The sequence below is a fragment of the Pelobates fuscus genome, chromosome 2 (assembly GCF_036172605.1).
Source record: "Pelobates fuscus isolate aPelFus1 chromosome 2, aPelFus1.pri, whole genome shotgun sequence".
In the NCBI taxonomy this organism is placed as follows: domain Eukaryota; kingdom Metazoa; phylum Chordata; class Amphibia; order Anura; family Pelobatidae; genus Pelobates; species Pelobates fuscus.
Genome location: NC_086318.1, coordinates 425,284,820 through 425,310,429, shown reverse-complemented (window position 1 = coordinate 425,310,429; position 25,610 = coordinate 425,284,820). Strand labels below are relative to the sequence as shown.

General features: G+C 41.0%; 2 protein-coding genes across 2 annotated transcripts in view; one reads left to right on the top strand and one right to left on the bottom strand.

Moving 5' to 3' along the window:
- Nucleotides 1-4,069, top strand: part of CAPN8 (calpain 8) — a 36,329-nt gene extending 32,260 nt beyond the window's left edge. Inside the window, exons 14-21 of the mRNA XM_063444043.1 lie at nucleotides 31-96; nucleotides 282-339; nucleotides 626-690; nucleotides 1,014-1,082; nucleotides 1,719-1,797; nucleotides 2,840-2,956; nucleotides 3,325-3,383; nucleotides 3,775-4,069. Coding sequence (XP_063300113.1) covers nucleotides 31-96; nucleotides 282-339; nucleotides 626-690; nucleotides 1,014-1,082; nucleotides 1,719-1,797; nucleotides 2,840-2,956; nucleotides 3,325-3,383; nucleotides 3,775-3,798 — 537 coding nt within the window. The 3' untranslated portion in view covers nucleotides 3,799-4,069. The remainder of the gene's footprint in view (nucleotides 1-30; nucleotides 97-281; nucleotides 340-625; nucleotides 691-1,013; nucleotides 1,083-1,718; nucleotides 1,798-2,839; nucleotides 2,957-3,324; nucleotides 3,384-3,774) is intronic.
- Nucleotides 4,070-5,342: 1,273 nt separating this feature from the next.
- LOC134586433 (calpain-8-like) lies at nucleotides 5,343-25,610 on the bottom strand. The gene is made up of 12 exons (XM_063441945.1): nucleotides 25,454-25,610; nucleotides 25,115-25,275; nucleotides 22,817-23,022; nucleotides 19,147-19,183; nucleotides 15,776-15,841; nucleotides 13,419-13,476; nucleotides 13,221-13,285; nucleotides 12,804-12,872; nucleotides 11,938-12,016; nucleotides 6,738-6,854; nucleotides 5,742-5,800; nucleotides 5,343-5,408 (listed from the first exon to the last, which is right to left on the bottom strand). The coding sequence occupies exons 1-12, from the start codon at nucleotides 25,608-25,610 to the stop codon at nucleotides 5,385-5,387; spliced, it is 1,098 nt and encodes a 365-aa protein (XP_063298015.1). The 3' UTR covers nucleotides 5,343-5,384.

The window sequence follows — 25,610 nt, the reverse complement described above, 5'->3', positions numbered from 1 at the left end:
CCCTGCCATATCTCACATTCTTTTTAACAGCCTCAAATTACAGACAAAGATGTGACTGAAGACTTTAAGAACACTTTCAAGAAGATTGCAGGAGAGGTGAGAGAAAACCCAAAATGATGTTTAATGATTAAAGCTTAGCTCTCAGCCTACACTAACAAGGAGCCTTCAAAGTATCTTAGAACCTTACTGTGGATGTTGCTTCTTTGAAAAATTGGTCTTTATTTGTTGGTTGTCTCCTTGTAACTTTATACTCAGATGATCTCTTTATGTTTTCATTGTAGAAGGACGAAGTCGATGCAAAAGATATCCAGGTGATTCTGAACAAACTTCTAGCAAAGAGTAAGTTCATTCTATAAAAAACCTACTAATTATTGTGATAAAAAACTAGGCTGATGTGTTTTTTGTTTTGATAAAATGTGGGATATTTATAATATTTATTCTATCTGCATATATAGTCTACAATTATTATAAAATACATCATTTCTCATATTTAAAATGTTTATTAATGCTGTGTTAATATCGGATTTCCCACTCCAATCAAATATCTTTCTTTGTGGTTTCGGATTGTTTAATAGGAAATTAGTTTAATATGTGTATGTTATAATGATCATTTTTTATAATGCAGGAACTGATTTGAAATCACATGGATTTAGTCTTGCGACATGCAGAGAAATGATCAGTTTGATGGATGTATCCTTTAAATATCAGTATTCCTCATGGTGGAATTGGCCAGCTTATGGACGGTATTTCTAGGTGATAAGAAAGACAGCAACAGGAAGCTTTCCAGAAGGCAATGCGTAGAACCTTCCACTCTTCCACTTCTGGGCAAAAATGTTTTTTTGCCATGGGTTACAGTGTGATCATAGCCCAGCATTGCCCAAACTAGTGCAGTTGAACAGACAGTACATATTCTCTCTAATTAACAGCTACAATGACTTTGTTACGTGCAATACTATGTATGGTGGGTTTTTCATTCACTTTATTAAATACAAACTTAACAACACTCTTCAAAGATTGATGGAACCGGAACACTTAGCCTTGTAGAGTTCAATGTACTTTGGATGAAATTAAAGAAATATATGGTAATTCTATAGTTATAGTAATGAGATAGATTAGAGTACTTACAATTAATGTTCATTAACATGACTATTCTCTGAATACGCTTATCAAGGGTCAAATATATTTGTATGTCACCTGTGATACGTGATATACTACAATTGTATAAAGCTTCATGTTGAAGACTCCCAAAGCATGTCTCTTTCTATTGATTTGGTAACTGGGAAGCAGCTTTCACAATTCAAATAGGATTATTCTATAAAATTCAAATTTGTACCCGATTGAAATTGGAAATTGCGAAATAAAAGGCAACGATAAATTTGATTTCAGCAGTGTTGGGTTCCAGATCAGTTAACTTTACCTGTATCGTTTACAATTTGTTTCTTAGCGAATAATCCTGAAATTGGTGCAAGTATTGCTCATGAGGGAATACATGAGTTAAATCTATTTAGATTTACCGCAATATTAGTGAATATTCCTTTCAAATAAGGTGCCTTTCAATACTCTCCCTTGTCAAACATATATTCATAAATTGTATATTATTGAGATGAATACATGGGGATCCTAATGAGGCTGGTTTGGGGACTGATAAATCCTGGACGGGTTATTAAAATCAAATTATGAAAGTCTGTATTGACTCATCTTGCATTACTGTATTCTAGGAAACTTATGTTAAAGTCGACACAGACCGATCAGGAACCATTGATGCTCATGAAATGAGGGCAGCTCTACAAGATGCAGGTAAGTGAGTCCCCACATATGTTATATTGGAAAATGACCATCTCAAAGTTATCAATAACTTATTTATAACCACGGGTCATCGTGTCTGAAGAACCATTCTTGATTTAAATGCTAAAAGGCTCAATAAACATTTGAAACAGTGAACCCAAATGCTGCTGTCTTCGCAGTTAGCACTTTGCGGTATAATTACTCTTAATATGTATACAATATATGTTGCACTGGCCAGCTAGTGCTGTGATGTCACATGAGATGAAAACAAGCAGAAGGCTTCAGATTCCAACATTTACAATATTGGCTGAGTCTGGATCTACATAAGTACTCACGTAATTTCCACCAATGATATTAGATAAGACAGAAAATCTGTCTCGATAATGGGTTGGATCTTCCGTTCTGTGATGCAGCAACTACAGTCTTGTAGTTGCTGTGAGTATTCGTTTAGTGTCTTAGATTTTGCTAAGGAAATATAGGAACATAGTGGCAGATATCACTGTGTTCTGACAGTTATTAACTCCCAGAAGCGACAGTCTGGTAGGCGGCAGCTGGATCATAGGCTGTTAGCACTGGAGAATAGATAAGAATTTACTCAACAGAGCCTAAATCAAGTGAATTATTACTACTATTGGCCTTTATATGGCACCAACTTATTCTGCAGCGTCTTACAATATTATAATCTATGCAGTTTCTGTATGGCAAGTGACATTTAGCACAGAAAGAAAACCTATTGCATTGACCCAAGTGCAGTTTAGTGATAGTTCTTTGTTTGGCTTTGAAGACTTGGGGAGTGGTGTCTTGGTGGATACATTGCAGTAATGTGTTCTGCTGTGGGAGGGAAGACAACGATTAATCTAGATACAACAGTGAAGGTTACAGGTCAAAACACTTGTCCAGGTATGAGCATGTTGTAGGTGCAGGGGTTTGTCGGCTGTCAAACATAAAATGTAGGAAGGGGACTTACCTTGAAGGTAAGTAGAAAGCCTTTGATGGAATAGAGTAGGCATTGTGTTGTTTTGTTTTCCAACTCATGGTGGCTTGTTTATTCTAGGTTTTAATTTAAACAACAAGATTCAGCAGTCCATCACGCAGCGCTACGCAGATAGTGACCTCACTATCAGTTTTGATGGATTCATTGCTTGTATGATACGACTGGAGACCTTGTTCAGTAAGTATCCTGACCTTGTTAATATCAGTGAAAAAAAGTCAACAATATGAAAAGCTCTGCTATTTGTGGGTTAGAATTTAAAATTCACTTAATTCCTGGCAGTTCATGCTTCACATGCAAATGAATAAATTGTATAAGCATCATCTAAGCTTTGGTCCGGCTCTGTTCCCATGATGCTTTGTAAGTCATTTACGGCTATAATAGTCTAGCAATTTTCTTACAGTTATTTTTATTTTTTTTAGCGGTCACTGTTCTTTACTCTGTATTTCTATGACAAAAATAAATAAATCAGAATTTAAATACAACTGTACTTATATCTCAAATGCACTTGTGTCTCATTCAAATGATTGTGTCTCATTTTACTACAGAAATGTTTCAACTCTTGGACCCGAAAAACACTGGAAGCATTAATCTCACTTTACCAGAGGTATTTTAGAACCAATAAATATTGTTTTAAGGGTTAAAATGATTAATAACTTTACCCGTGAATGGTTAATATGAGTCTCTCTGCTTCTGTTCTTAATGTGAACTGTGAATACTTCTAGCTATGCTGGTGAGACAGATCAGTGGATAGAGTTTCAGTTGCAGTTTATAGAGGGACAAGTTTGAGAACCAAAAACGCCAGTTTAGCCTTCCCTCCAAGTTTGATTAAATACGAGTTGGACTGTTTATGAATGCTCCAATTTGCGCTAGCGTTCCGTCCATTTAGCCTCTTTTTAAATCTTTGAATGTATGTTAGTTCCTCGGGTATTTATGAGGTTAGCAGATCATATAAATCATCATTAAACTGAACCCTATCCCTTTATTTCTCCTTACAGTGGCTGTGTTCTACATTGGTATGAGAGCGTACAAGGATGCCGTTACCTGCTTTGAATCGGTTATATATTTCAATCACGACATTTTTCACTTGTTTATTTTGGCACAATATCTGTTTAATATTAAATACATAGATTTTAATAGGTTAATCACTGATTGCTGCAATAAATATGGCAAATAATCATCACGTGGAACAAAGTATATGTCCTAATCACATATATGTATTGATTATCCTTTGATTTTATGAAAGAATATAGTTGTGTTGAAAATGCAAATAAAAATAAATATAAAAATAGATTTCAGTGATTGCTGTCTTTTATTGAATCTTTTTGCATATTTTGATCTTAAAATAGGAAATATTTTTTAAAGAAAATCAAATAACACAGAATGCAGTAAAGCATAAATCCTTTAATTCGATAATTTGAGGTTGAGCTTAATTTTGTGTACTTATCAAGCAAAACATGTCTGTTTGTTTACTATTTCTGAGTTTCTGAACATCCATATACCTCATATAATCCCAAAGAATAGATGGCAGAAATAAACAAAAACAGCTTTAGAGAGATCAATAGGTTAAGTAAAGTCTGACACTGAATTTGAGATGGACAAAAAATGTCTACGACAGGTATAGCCAGCCTTTCGCACTCCAGATGTCATGGACTACATCTCCCATAATTCTCTTTCAGCCCTAATGCTGGCAAAGGGCTTCTCCAACCCTTTTTAAATTTGATCAGAATAATGTCCTATTGGCATTATTCTATAGGTGCTCCCCAAACAAAAACGCTCAAAGAGCATTTAAAACCCTTAAGGACACATGACGTAAATATTCCGTCATGATTCCATTTTATTCCAGAAGTTGTGTCCTTAAGGGGTTTTAAAAAAAAAGTTTTACTCATTATAATCGAGAGCCAGGCAAAGTTCCCCAGTTCAATGAAAGGCCTCTCATAGAGCTGGAAGGGGAGGGAGGGAAAAGAGAACGAGGGAGGGCAGGAGCAAATAATATATCAGCGCAGGCGATAGGAAGGCAAGGAGGACTACAATAAGTGTGGGAGGGAGAGGAGTCAAGAGCTTACCTTTGAAGGAAAGGAAGAGCTTGTTACGTCTGAGTAGAGGGTCCTGGGTCACTTGTGCAGAGGGTGCAACTTTACCCCAGCGCACAATTAAAATTATAATTCAAAAAGGAAAAGTGTTCATGGTAGATGGAGAAACCCTTTGTTTTGTTTTTAAATGTCACGGTATACAAGGAATATCTCTTGGGAAACAGGCTCCTGTATATATTTTATGAGCTGCATGTGCTTACAATCTATTAGGATTCAAATCACAGTCTTGGGTTTGTAGTCTCCATGGTTTGGGTGGCGTTATATTCTGTGAGCCCTGTAACTTCATGCAATACAGTATTGGGGTACTGACAGTTACAAAGTTATAAACCTTCAAACTCAAATTCAAAAAGCGGTTATATGTCAATTTCAAAGATGATTGATTTACATTTGCAAAATGTAACTATAGCTTAATTCAAGCTTGTGATTTCCATTAAGATTGATTTAGGAAAGTATAATCATAACAGTAACTAAAGCGCTTAAATTTAGTTGCGTCATTGAGTCATTTCTGTCCAATATTAGGCCAGGGCAGCACAGAGCCACTGAGGAGAGAAAATAAAAATATTTCTTATTTTACTATTGGCAAACAAAGTTAGAATAGCAGATAAAAAAAAAAAAAAAAATAGAGAGAAAAAAACAAACAAAAAAAACCCCCAACAAAACCCTAATTTAAATAAACAATATTTTTAAAACAGTGGAGTTGTCACTAGTACCTGATGTAAATTACAAAGATTTCGATTTTTTTTTTTCAGGTTGCCAGGATAAAAGTCTGAAATTCAACCTTACACCAACCCCAAAAATATCATTTAAAAAAAAAAAATTTTAATCCAGCTTTTATATAAATATATATAAATTAAAAAAAATACATTTCCTACCTCAGACAAGGACAGATTAATGGAGCCATTGTTTCCTTTATCTAGAATCTTAAACATTTCTGAAATGAAACACAGAACAATATATCAGGGGCAGTGACAGGTTATGAATAACGTCTTGCTACAATCCATATAGATTGGGAATGTTTCTATTTGTTTCGTAGCTCCCCCAAGACTGTTATATAATCTATATGCCTACCACTGCAACATTTGGCTTTTAAAGGGAAAGATTTAAAAAAAAAAAAAAAAAAAAGGAGTAAGAGTATAAATTAGTGAAATTATGAGCTCGTTTGGGCAGGTCTCTCTCCACCGACTGTTCACTGTATATAATATTTTTTTTAGAATGTTATATTTGTATTGTTACCTACGGTACAGTGATGCAGAATATGTTGGTGCTACATAAATAATTGTATTTGTAGAGAGATGAACTTAGTGCAGTAGCGTTCAAAATGACAGTCAGTGACAGTTGGGAGGGAATTACAAAGGGGACAGTGGGGCTAAAAGACACACAAAGAGGTAAGGATGGTGTAGTAGAGACACAAAAGACACAAACAATATTACCGGGGAGATGCCAACATTCAGTTCATCCTTAGATACCATATAACCTAGGTAAGCCTCTGACTTCGTATCACAAGACTTAACCCACACATCACAACAAATAAATGTGCTAATGATTACGGGAGGCCGAGTGACTCACTCTAGATTCTAGATTCTAAAGCAGTGCCAATTGCAGCAGAAAGGGGGCAGCAGTGTAGCACACAAAGACCTTCAAGCAAAGGCTCAGCTAGGACAAGGAGCAGCATGGAATAATGCTATAACCGTTCTCAAAGCACATACATATAGATTTTATCAATACGATAAATTAAATATTTAGTACTTTGGAAGCTGTATGGTGTGGTTAAAGGTTCACTTTAAACATGTACTGCAGCTGTTACCCCTATGACGTGTTAGAAATGATGGAGAGAGTCCCTGTATTAGATGTAGCGATCAGTCACTTACTGAATATGGTTTCCAGGTGTATCATGCTGGCAATGAAATTATCAAAATCCAGAGGCAGGTTCTCTGACGAGTATTTCTCGACAATGAGATCCCGGATTTTCTCATTAACAAAAAACCCTGGCAAGATAAAACCATATTATTAGCACATTCAAAAATATGAGGAATCAAAAGTTTCCCTAGCTAGACATTAAGATGTCACAGATACAGCACAGCAGAGTGTCACGGGTTTGTGAGTCTATTGCTGTTATTCTTTCAATTCTCCACTAGTCCTAATTCCAGATGTGCTGAATATAGTGAAAGTATTAACTTTGTGTAGAGTTTCCCCGATATAATGGATGCAACAAGTCATATTGGGTAAAAGCAGCAATCTGAACTTTATTAGGCCACTCTCGGCTTTTTATGCAGTGCCCCTAGCATGGGGTTTCCAATACAAAATCACAGGGGTTTCCTTCCCACAAGCCATTGTGTTTGAGAGATAATTGAGCTCCAATTAAGATAATCAAATTATCTCTCAAATAGGAAAACTTCCATACAATTTTTACATATCAAAAAAATACATGACAACAGCATCGGAGCCCCATAAAAATTATATCCCAACATATTCCAAAAGCGCTCAGATTGGTTCGGTAAAACTATAGTTATGTTCGTGTATATATGAACTAGCTGCCTGGTAGAGGTGGTATTGTCAAATTCAAAAGGCTTTAATTTGATTGTATGGGAGGTCAGAGCTTACAACCTAAATTGCTCTTTGAAGCTGGGACCCCACCAGAGCTACTCTGTAAGGAGTGAGAAGTCACACATACGTTGCCTGGAAGTCTGGTTTCAGTATAAACTAACTCTCTCGTTTGCCATATGTCTTGATTCCCTCTTAGATATAAACAAGCCTTGTGTTCCAATATCACATCCAAAAGAGACATTAATACCTATCCACAGATTAATACTCAAGCCTCATTTTATCATATTTAGAATGGGACAAGCACAATCTTCCAATCAAAACATGATTTGCGAACAAGGGGACCCCACAGAATCTTTTCGATAAGCGAACAGAAGGGAACAATTCCATTCAAATGCAGGGAAACATTAGACTATACAAAGTATAATTAAGGGAACATGTACAAAAGGGGTGTCACATCTCCCGTGACAGAGATTTAGCCAGGGCCGGATTAAGAGCCCAGTGGGCCTGGTGCTGATAATTATGATGGGCCTAATTACAAAATCTTATTGACCAAAAACACTAAAACAGTCCTACCTCCTAAGCGTCATGTATCTGATGGAGATGATGCTGTAGGGAAACTCATAGGATGCAACTATGAGAAAACACATACCCTTTGCTAATCTCATGCTTTCATCTTTCAAGTAAACCCATACCCCCTAACAGCAGTGTCCAGTAAAGCAGGAAGTCTATGGATGCGGTAAAAGAGTGGGATACTGACACAAATCTCATAACCAGAACGGCCGAAAGGGCGAACATACACAAAAGGGGGGAATGTCTGTGTCCCTATGTCTCCTAGTCCCTTAGTGTTTGTGTCCTCATGTCTCCCAGTGTCCCCATGTCACTAGGGGACATTGGGAGACATTGGGACATTGAGAGACATTGGTACACTGGGAGACATGGGAAACAGATATTAGGGAACACTGGGAGACCTAGGAAATCTGAGACTCTTGGGGACACTGGGTGACAGACACAAGGGGACACGGGGAGACATGGGGCACTGAGACACTGTGATATATAGGGGACACTGGAGACTTGATAAAAACCTGGGTACAGGTCAAAATGTTGTGGTGTCCAATAAACCTGCTTAAAGCTATCACAGTGAGTGCCTGAGATTTTTTTCTTTTATACTAGGGGACACTGAGACACTACGGGCACAGAGACACTACGGGCACAGAGACACTACGGGCACAGAGACACTACGGGCAGAGAGACATGGGGCACTGAGAGACATGGGGCACTGAGACACTGATACATAGGGGACATTGGAGACTTGATAAAGACCTGGGTACAAGTCAAAACGTTGCGGTGTCCAATAAACCTGCCTAAATCTATCACAGTGAGTGCCTGAGATTTTTTCTTTTATACTAGGGGACACTGAGACACTAGGAGACACGGGGACACAGAGACATTGGGAGACTAGGGGGCTTTGGGAGTCTAGGAAACACTGAGACTCTAGGGACACTGGCACACTACAGACACTGAGAGACACCAGGGACACATGGGGATACTGAGATACTAGGGACACTGGCTGGGAGACATGGGGACACTGCCATGTCTCCTATGTCTCAAAGTCGCCCAGTGTCCCCATGTCTCCCTGTGTCTCCATGCCTCTCAGTGTCCCCATGTCGCCCAGTGTCCCCTAGTGTTTGTATCCCCATGTCTCCCAGTGTCCCTTGGAGACTGTGTCCTCATGTCTCCCAGTGTCCTGATGTCACTAGGACACTAGGGGACACTTAGAGACATGGGGACACAGACTAGGGGCCACTGGGAGACATGGGGCCACTGTGTCCCTAGTGTCTCAGGGTCATGGGCGTCCGAATGGGGGGGGTAAAGGGAGGTACCCCCCCCCCCCCCGATTTTTCAGCTTGTGCTGCTATTTTTCGTTTTAGTGTGAGAATACAGTGCAGTAGGTGGCGCTGTGAATGGAGAAAGGCAGGAAGCTACAGCTTATGCCTGCCTCTCTCTCATGACTGAAACCACAGGGGAGCAGCACAGAGGCAGCCTACAGAGCAGGTAAGTGCGGGATGGGGGTAAAGTAGAAGGAGCAGCAAGGAGCAGGAGGGGTCAGCAAGGAGTAGAAAGGGTCTGCAAGAGGCAGGAGGGGTCAGCAAGGAATAGGAAGGGGCAGCAGGAAGGGGTATGGACGGTCTGCAAGGAGCAGGAGGGGTCACCAAGGAGTAGGAAGGGTCTGAAAGGAGCAAGAGGGGTCAGCAAGGAGTAGGAAGAGGCAGCAAGGAGCAGGAAGGGGCAGCAAGGAGTAGGAAGAGGGAGCAGGAAGGGTCTGCAAGGAGCAGGAAGGGGCAGCATGGAGTAGGAAGGGGCAGCATGGATTAGGAAGAGGCAGCAAGGAGTAGGAAGAGGCAGCAAGGAGTAGAAAGGGTCTGCTAGGAGTAGGAAGGGGCAGCAAGGAGAAAGAAGGGGCAGAAAGGAGTAGGAAGGGTCTGTAAAAAGCAGGAAGGGTCTGCAAGGAGCAGGAAGGGGCAGCAATGAGCAGGAAGGGGCAGGAAGATTCAGAAGGGAAACTTTGGACCTTCTCATCTCCCCAGGGAAAATACAAACAATATCAGTGTTAATGTGTTCACTTTTATTTACTGAGTGTCAGGAAACACAGAGGGCCGCTGGGTAGGGGTGCCGCTGATTGGCTAGATGGGTCAGCTAGCACTCTAAGCCAATCAGTAGCTCCCCATTCATAAAAACGTAAAACATTTTTATGAATCGGGAACTAGCGATTGGCTTAGAGTGTCAGCTGACCACTCTAGCCAATCAGTGGCACCCATGCCCAACATCAATCTGCACTTCCTGACACTCTGTTTCAGAAGTTGAATACAACTGAGCGACCTGGAGATCTGGAGCTGAAGGAAGCCTTTGGGGGTAAACCATTTGAGAGCGGTTTCACCCCTTCAAAGAAAGAACACCCAGGGGCCTCCTTGCATCACAGCATTTTCATTTAGATAAAGTTGTTATGGTGACCAGAATGTTCCTATTTGATGAAAGGAACACTATAGTGTCAGGAATACAAACATATATTCCTGACACCATAGTTGTGAAAACGCTATTCATCCTTGCTTTATGTGAAAATGACTATGCTCCTTCCCTTTCATGACACTGTCAAAAAGGGGCCAAGCATGGATGTCATTACAATTATGCCCCCCCTCCCCCCCCCCCCGAAAAATTCCTGCGGACGTCCATGCTCAGGGTCCCCATGTTCCCCAGTGTCCCAATGTATCAGCGTCCCCATGTCTCGGAGCTGCTGTCTGGACTCTCTGTGCAGAGCTGCTCCCCCGCGGATCAGTGAGTAGAGAGAGGCAGGGAGGGAGATGCCGTAACTTCTTATCACTGCCTCTCTCCACACAAACAGTGACCCCTACTGGCCGGCGCTGGTATTGCAGAATAATCTATGTTAATACTGAGACAGACATTTGTATTGCCGGTATTACTGCAATACCGGCACCGGCTAGGCAGCCTCAAATACCTGAGAAATACTTCTGAGAAATACCTGGCAACCCTAAGAAATACATGAGAAATACCTGGCAACCCTAAGAGTAGTGTGTAAAAAAAACAAAAAAAAAAAAAAATTTTTTTTTTTTTTTTTTTAAACCAATGGGCCTATTCCATGGGCCTGGGCCTGGAGCTGCAGCTCCATCAGCCCCTATGTTAATCCGGCCCTGGATTTAGCCCTTTCCCTCTGTTTTTTACCGTCAGTACAAATATCTTTATTGTGGGAACATTTTAACTCTTTATTGAGTTGATAGTATCAGGGAGAGCTATCATTTGTAATTTCATTTATATAAAGTTTCTGTTTATGTAGATACAAATTATACATCCGGCATTCTATATTCCCACTACTAAACTTTAAATTTTACCATTTATACTGTATTTCATTTAAATAATTTGAGCAGGTCCCTCGTCAGCTCTTCTTCCTGTTTGCCTGAATGTATTTCATATACTTTACTTATATAGTCATTAGTTGATTATTATTTTATCATAACCATGTTATTGTCACATTGTCACAACAGCATTGTCAGCTCACTATCCCCTAGGCTGATTAAATTGTACATTTATCATTATGCTTTTATCTTATAAGCTACCATTAAGCTATCATTATTAATCCATCATTCATGATAAATGTGGGATAGCAGTAGCCATCATTTCATCAATATCTTATTAAGGCATTACCTCGGATTATGGCATATTCATTTAGGGATATTTATTTCTGGAGTTTGTGAGATTTCTTTTTATTTATATTTTAATTATGTACCAAATTAATTTTATAAACTGTGGAGAAAATATTGGTGATCTTCTTGGTTATCCAAGTCATTGATTAAGATGACACAGGTTGCCATAAGAAAAAGTATCCTTTAGATAATTTAACTAACAGACACAATATTTTACGCGCATTGGACTGCAACATTTGGTATAGACGTTGGTTTTATGAAATGCAAAATGAAATGGTGACATAATAACGGAAATTGAAATCTCATGTACCTGCTTTCAGTAAAGCGTTCCCCATTTCAAGCGAGTCGATTGTTCCAGATAAGTTTGTGTCCACAAGACTGAAAATGTTCTAATTCAGAGAAAATCATAACCAAGTAAGTTAAAACGACCAGTGCTGGGGTGTCTTCGTCGAGTTGACTTTTTTAAAACTACTACACTGATAAATTTATATTAATGAGACAACTTAAAGGGTTACTCTAACCTTCATGTCCACTTCTGCTTCAGTGGTCATGGAGCAAGCCATTTGTACAGTGTTTCAGCTTAAATAATGCCTATTCAGAGAAATCTGCATTGCAACAATTACACAGCTGTTAATGCGTCTGCAAGTAGAAGCTTAAAAGAATACTGTATCAATTATAATTTGTCCCGTCTCTCCTGCCCTCCCTAATGCCAGCCTTTAAAGCCCTCTCCACCTAGCTACCTGTTATTCTCTTAGTATGTCCAATTATTTCCCCCCATCCCCTTGTTCATATCCCCTTCTACATTCCTTGGCCTCCCCACACTCTCTCTTTCCCCTGCTCTGATTGGCACATCCACAGTGCTCTCTGTGCATGCGTTCCCTCCATGCATCTCTATGAAAAGTATTTCATTAGATTGCGACCATCAAGTGACCAGGGAGAAGGAGTGGAGTCCATGGAGGAGAACTTAGCCCCCCCCCGCTGGATTTAGGGTAAGTTTTATTTTGTTTTTAGAGGTTCTTTAGGACAAAAAATAGGAGAGGACACACAGATATATAGAATAAAACTACAAGAAGTCAGATTAAGGAAATTAATATGCTATTTGAAGTAACCCTTTAATTATTGAATAAAATAATTAAGAATCATTTAAACACGATAACTATCAGTGATTGTGATTACTGTATAGAACTCCAGTTTCTCCTTGAGAGCGACGTATTCTTTAATGCCGAGTGTCCCAGTCAGATCAAGCTTGATATTGAAGTCAAGGCGTTTGGTTTAATCATACAGATCACAATTCAATTCATCAACCTATGTTCATTCAATATATTTAATATATATATATAATTTATTGTAAACATGTTGAGAAAAAACCATTTTATTTTGCACAAGTTAATCTGGGCTAAAAATGTGTAAATAAATAATGTTGTTTGACTCACTGTTGCAGATTTCTGTTTAACATAAAGCTACAAGATGGACATAGATTGGGAGGAATTAGTATGAACAGTCAGCTGACCTATGTATATGTCACAGTCCTTGCCTAACTGGGATGCAAGGAGCCATTTTGATTTCCTATCACATCACTAGCCAATAGGATACATCCATAAGCTTGACCATTCGTTTGCATGTATCCAGACAAAATCCATTTGATTTAACATCAGCTCCTGTGGAATATTAAACATTTTAGAGATTAAATATTCATCATAACCAGTAAAGATGAATCTGACCAGTCATTGCTTTTAAAAATAATATATATATAATAAATGTCGTCATATATTTTCAAGTAAGCAAACTTACTTTCTTTAAAGATTGCGTTCAGTTTGGTGTTGAGTGTCTGCGCACTCAGTTCTTTAACCTGTATATACAAAACACACACAGTGATCAGTAATTTCATAGAGCTGATTTGTAACCAAAAATTATTCGTATTTGTTGAAGACAAATCTTTAATTGCCAAAATAGTATAAAAAGCAGTACGACACTGAAAACCCATGTTAGACACACTATCTGAGACAAAAGCTCAGTAACGTCCTCAGGTCCAGCACTCACACCCAGCCATAGGCGTGCGCAGCCAATTGCATTAGGGTGTGCACCCTAAAGCACAAACACACGGCGCATGTGTGTATATATATATATATACATATACTTGTGTGTGTGAGAGGGTGTTTGTAGTGTGCTATGTGGGTGAGGGTGCTGGTAGTGTGCTGTGTGTGAGGGTGCTGTTTGTGTGATATGTGTGTGTGAGGGTGCTGTTTGTGTCGTGTATTTGTGAGTGTGCTGTTAGTGTGCTGTGTGTGAGGGTGCTGTTTGTGTGATATGTGTGTGTGAGGGTGCTGTTTGTGTCGTGTATTTGTGAGTGTGCTGTTAGTGTGCTGTGTGTGAGGGTGCTGTTTGTGCGAGGGTGCTGTATGTGTTTGTGAGGGTGCTGTTAGTGTGCTGTGTGTTTGTAAGAGTGCTGTGTGTGTGTGAAGATGTGCTGTATGGGTGCTGTATGTGCTGTTTGTGTGCTGTGTATGTGAGGGTGCCGTGTGCGCGCGCTGTTTGTGTTAGGGTGCTGTATGTGTGTAGGTGCTGTGTGTGTGTGTGGGTGCTGTATGTGTGTGTGGGTGCTGTATGTTTGGAGGGATTGTGAAGGTGGGGGCAGATTAGTAAATAACCCCCCTCCCTTCTTACCTTATGTAGGGAGGGGGGATCCTTGCTGTCCAAGGGAGAGTGAACTCTAGCCTGCGGGGCTAGAGTTCACTCTCGCGAGATCTGAGCATTGCTGCGGCAAAGCTCAGATCTCGCGAGAGGAACCTGGCGGAGCCTGTGTCTAGACCTCCCCGGGTCCTCTCCTTCCTCCCTCCATGCTGCTGTGGCTGGTGAGGTACATCGTTGATCTCCCCGCCGGCCCATGGAGGCTAAGAGCAGAGCCGGCACTCAGATAGCGCCAGCTCTGCATGAGCCGACAGGGGAGATCTGGAGATCTCCCCTGCCGGCCGGGGTCAAGTCCTGGGGAATAATATGTGGGATCTCTCCCAAGATTCCCACCCCCTCAAAAAAAAAATATACACGTGTGTGTGTGTGTGTGTGTATATATATATGTATATGTGTGTGTGTGTGTGTGTGTATATGTGTATATATATATATACGCGTACACACACATACACTCACACACATATATTCACAGACACATACACACAATTACATACACTCACACACATATATTCACAGACACATACACACAATTACATACACTCACACATACATTCACAGACACGCACACACACATACATTCACAGACACACACACACACACACACTTACAGACACACACATATATTCACAGACACATACACACTTACAAACACATACACAGACATTAACAGACACACAGACACACACACATTCACAGACACATTCACATTCACAGACACATTCACAGACACACACACATTCACAGACACACACACATTCACAGACACACACACATTCACAGACACACACACACAGACACACACACACACATTCACAGACACACACATTCACAGACACACACACACACACATTCACAGACACACACACACACACACACACATACATTCACAGACACACATTCACAAATTATTATTTTTTTCATAAAAAAAAAAAATTGTCCACCCAGCCTCCCTACCTGGAGTGCTGGCATGGACTTGTCCCTGGGGTCCAGTGGGGCGGGCGCCTCTCTCCATATCAGCCGCGGCGAGGGAGCTGTGAGCTGTGTGCTCTCTGCTCCCTCTCGCCGCGCGGGCTGTCTACAGTAGCTGGGAGCCGGAATATGACGTCATATTCCGGCTCCCAGCATCAGCAAACAGCGCGCGGCGAGAGGAAGCAGAGAGCACACAGCTCACAGCTCCCTCGCCGCGGCTGATATGGAGAGAGAGGCTGATAAGGACAGGGGGAGGAAGGGGGACATTAAGTTGCGCTGAATGCCTGCAGGAACGGCGTTCCTGCGCAAATAACAGTGCAGGAACGCTGTTCCTGCAGGACAATCCATAGACGTGCCGCGGGGATTAGGGTGTGCCCAGGCTGACACTTGGGGGCTATGCTGCAGAGCCTTGAACTAGTGATCATTCTTTTTACGTTTGGAGCCTGCTTTGAACAAGATTTTTTTGAGGGTTTAAAATAAAATTTCTGTACCTCGTTTTCCAGCTCCCCTGGACATGTTTCACTCTCTACAGGAACATTTTCTTTGACTTCAGGAGGCTTAAAGAACAAAAAAAAAAAAAACTGAACAGTAAAGATCAAAGCAATAATATATTTATATATATATATATATATACATATATATATAAAAATGTATCTTTAATCTTTATTCTGCTAAGGGTTTTCTTGGTTTGCTCATACTAATCAACTGGCAAAATATCTAATATATAAGTAACTCAAAATATCACATGTATTATGGAATATAAAAACTTTGCTATGTGAAAGCTATTTTCACAATCATATGCATGTTTTATTGCAAATGCATTTACAATTGTATTGCCCTCGGATTTTCTCACGCAATTTGCATCTTTAAATTGGCATACAGATAACAAATTTCCTGGATATCCGCTGCCAGAGGGGTACCCATCAATTTAAATATTAACTCTTTAAGCCACTAGGGTTTTTGGAGTATGTGTATTGTACACATAAACGGTTAAAAGAGACAATATTGTACAATTCAACACTCACTGAGTGGAGAATGGACAGGTTTACAAAAATGCCTTATTTTTGGAGTCCCCTACAATTTTACTGTGGCTTCTAGAGTGAGGAGAACCAAGGTTTATTGCCACACTTCACTATACTGTTAAATACATTATTATTATTACTATTTTATTATTTATACAGCGCTAAGAAATTCCATAGCGCTGTACAATGGGTGGACTAACAGACACGTAATTGTAACCAGGCAAATGGACGCACAGGAACAGGGGTTTAGGGCCCTGCTCAATGAGCTTACATGCTAGGGAGTGGGGTATAGTGACACAAAGGGTATAAGTAGGGGTAATGAAATAGGTTGCTAGAAAAGTATTCACTAAGAACTTAGTAGGTTATTTTTGACAGTTGCAGCAGAGGAGTCATGGGGAGGGGTGGGAGGAATGAAAACACGCTAACAGTTTAAATGATATGCTTTCCTAAGGAAGTGTGTTTTTTTAATTTGTTTTGAAGGAGTGGAGACTGGGTTAAAGTCTAACGAAGAAGGGAATGGAGTTCCACAGGAAAAGTTCAGCCCTGTAGAAGTCTTGGAGGCGAGCATCAGAGATGGGAGTACAGACAGAGGATAGACATAGGTCTTTGGCACAGCCTAGTGGCCTGAACAGGGTATTAGGGAGGATAGGTAGGTTGGAACAGCATTATGTAGAAATGTTTTTTGTTGGGGAGGGGGAGAATTTGCATGTCATCCAAATAGAAATGATATTGGAAGCCAAAGGAGCTGATAAGTTTACCAAGGGAAGCAATATAGATCGAGAACAGTAGAGGACCAAGGGCACAACCTTGGGGAACACCAACCGAGAGGGGCTAGGGAGAAGAGCAGTGCCATCTTAACAGCATTATGGGCCCAAGCGGTGGGGCCTCTATGCTTGTGGGGTCCTGAGGCATGTGCCCAGCATGCCCATGCACAAAGACGGCCCTGGAGAAGAGGCTGAGCCAGAGAACGAAACCTTGGAAGAGTGCTGGGAGAGGTAGAGAAAACACCAGGAGAGAGCAGCATTGTATAGACCGTGATTACAAAGAATGAGACAACGTTGTTGATGATCCACGATGTCAAAAGCAGCTCAAAGGTCATGAAGAATTAGAATAGAATAGTGACCATGAGACTTTGCAGTGATTAGATCATTGGATACTATTGTCACACCTGTTACAACAGAGTGACAAGCGCAGAATCCAGACTGGGTCAAGCAGAGAGTTGGATTTGAGGAAGTCTGACAATCTTGTATACACAACTCTCTCAATGATCTTGAAGGCAAACAGTAGTAGCGGGATAGAGTGGTAGTTGGATGGGGAGCTAGTGTCAAGGTTGGCCTCAGAATCTGGGCCATGGTTGCATGTTTGAAGGGTGAAGAAATTATGCCAGAGGAGAGGGATAGATTGAAAATATTAGTGAGAGGCAGAGTGCAGATGAGATATGAGGGAGTAGGATCAAGAGAACAGGTGGTGGGGCCTGAGGACCAGAGCAGAGCAGAAGCCTCTTCTGCTATAGCGGGTGTGAATGAGCATAGAACAGCAGAGGGAGTGGGGTTGGTGGAAGTATTGGTAGGGCAAGGATAAAGATGAGAGTTATCTTCCCTGATAGTAGTAATGTTCTCAGTGAAGTGAGTTGCAAAGTTTTTGGCGTAGGAGCAACAGGGCGAAGAAGAGAGTTAAAAGTGTGAAATAGGCATTTGGGTTCATGGTAGAGCTTGGTTATGAGGGTATTGAAGTAGTTTTCTTTTGCAGAGGAAAGAACCAAACTGTACTAACGCAAGATAAATTTGTAGTTGAGGGAGTCAGATGCAGAGTGAGACTTCAGCAGCATCCAGCAGTTCTTGAACATTTTAGGAGGTATCAGGTCACCTTGGTGTGCCAAGGTTGTAATTGAGGGCACTTACTGTGTTTAAATGTAGGAGGTGCCATGATGTCTAGCTGAGAGGTGAGGGTGGAGTTGTAGAGAGTGATTGCAGAGTTAGGGCAGGTGAGGTTTGAGATGGGTAAAAGGAGAGTTTGGAAATAGTTGGATAAGTGCTGTAGGTCAAACCAGTGGAAGAGATTGATGTACAGAGGTAGGTGTGATTTTGGTACGGGGTATGCTGATGTCAAAGGTAAGCAGATGGTGGTCAAATAGAGAAAATGGAGCATTGGAGAGATTAGAGGTGGAGCAGAGATCGGTGAAGATGAGATCAAGAGTATTTCCTGCTGTATGAGTTACTGAATTAGACCATTGCGTCTGGCCAATGGAGGAGGTTACAGAGAGCAGACAAGAGGCATCAGGGTAGTTTGGGTTGTTGATTGGGAGATCAAAGTCCCCACGTATAAGGGAAGGAGTGCTAGAGGAGGGGAAGTGGTATAACACTGAAAAAAAGTGAGAAGCTTTTATTTACCGTGCTGCTCTTTGATTTTTCAGTTTTTAATTTTCCACATACAATTTGCTTTAGTTGATTTTGGGGCTCGTCCGTACATCCGTTCATGTTTTCGATGAGTAGTTGAATGGTCCAATATCTGGACATATTTGGATTAGTCTAACAGGGTTATTTCCCAAATTCAAGATGAATACAAAGTGAATTTCAAATTTAAGGTCAAAATAGCCAAACTGGAAGAAGTCAACTATGCTTTCTGTTCAACTGCTCTGAATTTTGAATTCACTTTGGATTATCACTTTAATGAATAGCCCTGTTAAGCACTCGATTTACAATAAAGCCTGACTTCCTGCACAGAACCAGGAAGATCATAGTGTAAATGTCTGTCTCAAACTCCTTTATTACATTTTACTACTTTACTGATCATACCAGGAGTGTATGGAAACATTTCACAACACAAAATTCAGCATTTACCTTGAATTCATCTATTTTCACCAGTTGCCTTGCTTCCCTGTTAAAAAAGTAAATTTTTTTTACAAAGGTTTTCAATGAAATATAGAAATTCATTATTTTATTGAAATTATTTGCAACTAAGCACAATCTAAAATGGAAAATTTCTTTAAAAGAACAGTGTGCTAAGGTGGTTATGGCAGTGGTGTATCTTGGTTTTGTGCTGCCCTAGGCAGGACAAAACTCAGACACCCCCCCCCCCCCGCGCGCGCGCGCCACCCCCACCCAACCCTTCCCCCCTGCCCTGCCTTCTAAATACACACACATTCACTGACAGATACGCATACACTAGCTAACAGACACACACAGTCGGACACACACACACACTAACAAACACAGTCGGACACACACACACTAACAAACACACACAGTCAGACACACACACTAACAAACACAGTCGGACACACACACACTAACAGACACACACAGTGAGACACACACACTAACAAACACACACAGTCTGACACACACACTAACAAACACACACAGTCGGACACACACACACACTAACAGACACACACAGTCGGACACACACACACTAACAGACACACACTAACAGACACACACTGTCGGACACACAGTCAGACACACACAGTCAGACACACACAGTCAGACACACACACTAACAGACACACACTAACACACACAGTCACACACACACACTAACAGACACACACACACACACACAAACAGACACACACACACTAACAGACACACACACACACACACACACACTATCAGACACACACAGTCAGAGACACACACACACACTCACATTAACACATTTTTTTTATTTACTCCCACCCACCCACCCCCTCCCCCCCCGCCTCCCTACCTTTGGGAATGCTGGGGGTGGGGGGATTCTCCCATTCCCTGGTGGTCCAGTGGCTGCAGGACGGCACTGGCGGGCAGGCTGGGCGGCCGGCGAGGGAGCTCTTCCCCTGAGCTCTCTGCTCAGCTCCCTCGCGCGCCGCCCGCAGAGTGAGGCTGGGAGGCGGAGCCGGAATATGACATCATATTCCGGCTCCCAGTCTCACTCTGCGGGCGGCGCGCGAGGGAGCTGAGCAGACAGCTCAGGGGAAGAGCTCCCTCGCCGGCCGCCCAGCATGTCTGTTAGCCGCAAGGCTAACAAGACATTTGCCTTGGGGATTTGGGGGCGGCGTTTTTTGCCGCCCCCTGGAAAATGCCGCCCAAGGCAAATGCCTTGTTTGCCTCGCGGCTAATACGCCCCTGGGTTATGGTACCAGGTGTGCCCTGGCACCCTCCAATAGGTAGACAAGCCACTTGCTAATTGGTTTGAATTCTTACCTGGAGTCCACCACTCCCGGCCTCTCTGCAACTGGAAGCTCTCATCATTGAGCAAAGCTATGGGCACCCGTATCACTGAGCTGGCGGTGCAGAAGTTAGCGCATTGACTGAGAGCTGTCAGCTGGTCCTCTCAGTGAATGAGCTGGCCTAATGCTGCTGGTCTTAGATCAAGAGAGCTAATGGAGGCTCTTAGCAGAGCTTCCAGCTTTAAATAATGTTGAAGATGAGCAGGGACTGGTTTCCGGCACATCCAAGCTAAGACCCAGCACTGTAGTTGTTTTGGTGCTTGGAGTGTTCCTTTAAGAGCAATGTCATTGCCAGATTTCATTAAATTGTAACATTTTAATATTATTCACACCAATATGATTTTATATAGCTAGTATATAGAGCCATTAGACTCTGTAGCAAAACAAAGCTAATGTAATTGTGGGCACTTTTTGATACTCCACTCGTCTCTATTTAGAATACTCAGGAATGTAGAATTGTCAGCTTGAAACAGAGCCTCACACATCCAAAGATTATCTTAGGGTTAATGCTAGTCAGGGCATAGAGGTTATAAAGAAAAAGTATTAGTAAGGACTTAGGATAAGGTTTAGGGTTTAGAAGGGATAAAAGATAAAGGTCAGGATTGGGAGGGACAAAGGAATATGGCTAGGTTTGGAAGATACATTGGAGCAGGGTTAGGGCTGGTAGTGACATGGGATAAGGGTTAGTGTTTGGATAATTGTACTACAAGGGATTGGGTTCTAAAGAGGTTATGATAAGAATGTGCGTTAAAGATTAGAGTTGGTAGGATTGTAAGGGAGATAAGATAAGGTGTAAGGATGGGAGGGATGTAATATAAGGATTAGGGTTAAGAGAGACGTAGTATAAGGGTTGTGGTTGGTAGGGATGTAGTATAAGGGTAGGGATCGGAGCAATGTAGTATAGGGGTTAGGGTTGTGAGGGATGCAGTGTAAGGATTAGGGTTAGGAGGGATGTAGTATGAGGGTTAGGGTTGGGAGGGTTGTAGTATGAGGGTAGGGATTGGAGCGATGTAGTATAGGGGTTAGGGTTGTGAGGGATGCAGTGTAAGGATAAGGGTTGGGAGGGATATAGTATGAGGGTTAGAGTTTGGAGGTATGTAGTATAAAGGTAGGGAGGTGAGAGATATAGTATAAAGGTTGTGGTTGGTAGGGATGTAGTATAATGGTATGGATCGGAGGTATCTAGTATACGGGTTAGGGATGGGGATGTAGTATAAGGGCTAGGGATAGGAGGAATGTAGTATAAAGGTAGGAATCAGAGGGATGTAGTATAAGGGTTAGGAATGGGAGGGATGTAGTATAAGTGTTATGCTTAGGAGGGATGTAGTATAAGGGTTAGGGTTGGGAGGGATGTAGTATAAGGATTAGGATTAGGAGGGATGTAGTATAAGGATAAGAGTTAGGAGGGATGTAGTATAAGGATTAGGGTTAGGAGGGATGTAGTATAAGTGTTATGGTTAGGAGGGATGTAGTATACGGGTTTGGAGGGATGTAATATAAGGGTAAGGAGGTGAGGGATATAGTATAAAGGTTGTGGTTGATAGGGATGTAGTATAATTGTAGGGATCGGAGGGATGTAGTATAAGGGTTAGTGATGGGGATTTAGTATAAGGGCTAGGGATAGGAGGAATGTAGTATAAAGGTCGGAATCAGAGGGATGTAGTATAAGGGTTATCAATAGGGATGTAGTATAATGGTTATGGATGGGAGGGATGTAGTATAATGTTTAGGATTGGCACGGATGTAGTATAAAGGTTAATGATGGGAGGGATGTAGTATAATGGTAAGGGTTGGTAGGGATGTAGTATAAGGGTTTGGGTTAGGAGGGATGTAGTATAAGGGTAGGGTTTGGAGGGATATAGTATAAGGGTATGGTTGGGAGGGGTGTAGTATAAGGGTAGTGTTGGGAGGGATGTATAATAAGGGTAGTGTTGGGAGGGATGTAGCTTGGACATTGTAGGACATGTAGTATTAGGGTTAGGGACATTGAATAAGGGTTAGGGATGGGCAAAATTAAGGAAAAGTGTTAGATTTGGAAAGACATAGGATAACAGTTAGGATTGGGAGGAACGTATGATAAGGGTTAGGTTTTGAAGGAACCTAGTAATGGACTGAGAATTATGGTGTAAGTATAGACTTAGTCAGCTTAGTTGTGGACTCCATGATGTAGGGATGGCTCCAGTGGATGAGGAAAGCATTGACATAGCTTACACTATAATTATCAACTGCAACATCATGGGGAGATGCTCCAGCCACCATCCCGTTTCTCAGTGCTTAAACTTTTGTGAAGTTATACTTACAGAGCTCCAGCTTTATTTTCAGTGAAGACACGGATGCAAAAGTCTGCTTCTTCTCCAGCATTTTTGGTAAATGGAACAACCAGATATCGTCCAGTAGGTAACTCAAAACATTTGCAAATTTCACGGCAATAAAGACAATCTGTAGCAAGACCTTTGTTGTTTTCAAAGAAATCTTTCCCAAAAGGAGGCGTTTGGTCTTCCTCCAGCTATTTTATAATAAATGAGAAAAATAGAAATGATCAGCGTCACAATCTTGAACTACTGTCACCAACCAGAATAATTCCTGTTTTTTCTAGCACTAAATTCCTCTTTTCACCTTGTCTTGTTCTGTCTACATTTCCTTTTTCTCATTCCACTGTCCACTTATCTATGAAACCCAGTGCCATTTTTACCAACTCGCTCAGCATCTTGTTCATTTTTGGCTTCTCACTCTTTGATCTCTTATTTCACTTTTACCTTTTCTATGCTAAATTCTACCCGAGTCTTCTGATACAGTTTCAGGGCACTGGTAGTGGAAGCTTTTTGGCAGATAATGCTTGCTTTAACATAATTAGTTTATTATTATGCATCATCGTAGAAACTGGGATACAATTTGAGAAAATAATGAATAGAGAATAGTGAATAAAATGCCAGGGTTATTCACTACACTCTGAATTTATATGCAGCACCACCATCCTGGAGAATCTATAGGTGTTACAGTGCTTCAACAACCACCCTACATTGTACCCCTATATCTGCTGTGATTGGCATTGCTTGTGGACACTTCCCAAAGTAGGGCAATCCTCTGTGCTGATGCGGACATGCTGGTTCTCTTCTAGGATAATCTCAACTCCTCAGAGTAATAACAGGTTTGGGGTCTCCAGTTCCCAGGAATAATAGGGTCACTCTTGATCTAAAGGAACACTCCACTAAAAATAATTAAAAATCACTGTTTAATAAATATATCCCCAATGAAAATATGTAAGCCTTTAATTCTGCCTTTTACATTGGGAGTTTATCTAAAAATAGATCTCTTGTCTGCAGCCTTTGCAAGTACTACCCTCTTTTCCTGTCCAGACTCTATGAGAAGCCTCTGTGCTGGAGTTGCAATGTAACACAGCTCGCAGGTCCATGGCACCATGAGGTGGGCCTCCGTGCAGGCCCAGATCTGTCGGAAAACATTGTCCAACTACCGCTCTGTGGCTCTTACCAGCGAGCTGTTACCTCTCACCCTGCATTTCCCTAGTCAGGGAATTGGCTGATCTCCCACCCACACACATAAGCTGACCCAGTACGTTCCCGACTATATCATGATCAACGGACACCAAAGCCTCTAAACTAGCATGTTACTTTCCCAGCCTTAAGCCTTTTATTTTTTTCTGTCATATTCTTGGATGTTATATTAGATGCGGTACTACTATAGTGTGTCAGCTTACAGTGGTTCACATTTAACCCAGTGGTATCAATTATCAAGCCTAAATGTCAGTTCGTCGTTTATCTACTGCTTTTTCTCTGACAAGTTTGTTTCTTCATGTATTTAAAAGATTACGCATCTTAGCTTAGCTTTGCTCCTTGTTTAGTTATATGAGCTCTTAAATCTTGTAGTGTCTATATTCTATAAGTTCATAGAGCAATGATTAGCGTGCATGTGGCATGTGTCAGATCCACATATGTGGCCTTTCATAGCAGCTAAGCTTAGCCATGCATTATGTTGAAAATGAATATTTATGTGTATTGCAGTAAATTTACGAAAAGTTTGTACTCTCTTGCAATATACTTTAACAAAAAATGTGCAGTGTCATCAAACGCCAAACAATTGTTTTACGATGTATCTTGATTAGGTTCGCAAAGCTGTTGTGGCATTGCAAACGTATATGTCTAACCTATGCACTACTAAAATAAAGTTCAAAAAATAAATACAATTATTCCTGATTTTCTATTAAGCCCCTCATCTGGACCAGTATAGCAGAGGTGCCCAAAAGGTCCTACCCCAAAAACCCCTATATTAAATTAAATAGAAGGCAAATTGCAGCGAGAAGGAGGTTGTGAGACTCTGCGCTAGAGAAAAGGTGAGTAATTCATTTTTTTTTGTACACATGGTGGGGAGGGATAAGTTACAAGTTGCATCAAGATATATATATATATATCCCTCTAATGCTGCAGTGTTCCTTTAATAATCCTGCACAATAGTGCATTTAAGAGACTCCAAATTTATGTTTTGAATGATTTTCAATAATAGCTGAAGTGATGAGAGCAAATAATTATCAATAAATCTGTTACTTTTCAGGGTATCAAAAAGAAAAAAGAACACAGACTAACTTTATACACATTGCACCCAATAGTGTACTGTTTCACCCCGTGGATTTTCTGTCTTCTGCGATCCTTTTGCATCATCGCAATGGCCACTTTTGCAGTCTTTGTGGTAGAATCAGCGAGCCCTTCCAATTTAATCTGGAATTGAGGGTTAGTCCAATATGTAGCTGGGTAAGGAAGAGAACACATGTACAAAGTCATCTATAGAATCAATCTCGAAATGTAGAAACAGAAGGCATAAGAAGACTGAGAATGAACAAATCTGTAAAAACTGGACAATTTGATTGGCCAGTTACCATAACATGTTCTTTTTGTACAGATTAGACAGAACGTATCTTTACATACCAAGTGTAGTGTTTCCGCCTGCGGTGCTTCCCGCCTTCCAGCTGCCATGGAAACTAAGTAGATTCCATTCTTGAGGACCCGTTCCAAGTGCTTGGTTCAGATTAACATAGAGAATTACAACCGTTTTAAAATAATCTGAAAAGTCTTGAAAATTCAT

Bases quoted from the DNA above. Each gene is read 5' to 3' on its own strand.
- LOC134586433 (XM_063441945.1), bottom strand. From the start codon at position 25,610: ATGAATTTTCAAGACTTTTCAGATTATTTTAAAACGGTTGTAATTCTC. The intron at 15,842-19,146 runs GTAAATGCTGAA...TTGTTCTTTAAG, and splicing joins TGAAAATAGATGAATTCAAG to CCTCCTGAAGTCAAAGAAAA. The intron at 13,477-15,775 runs GTACAGAAATTT...TTGTATATACAG, and splicing joins CAGGGGAGCTGGAAAACGAG to GTTAAAGAACTGAGTGCGCA.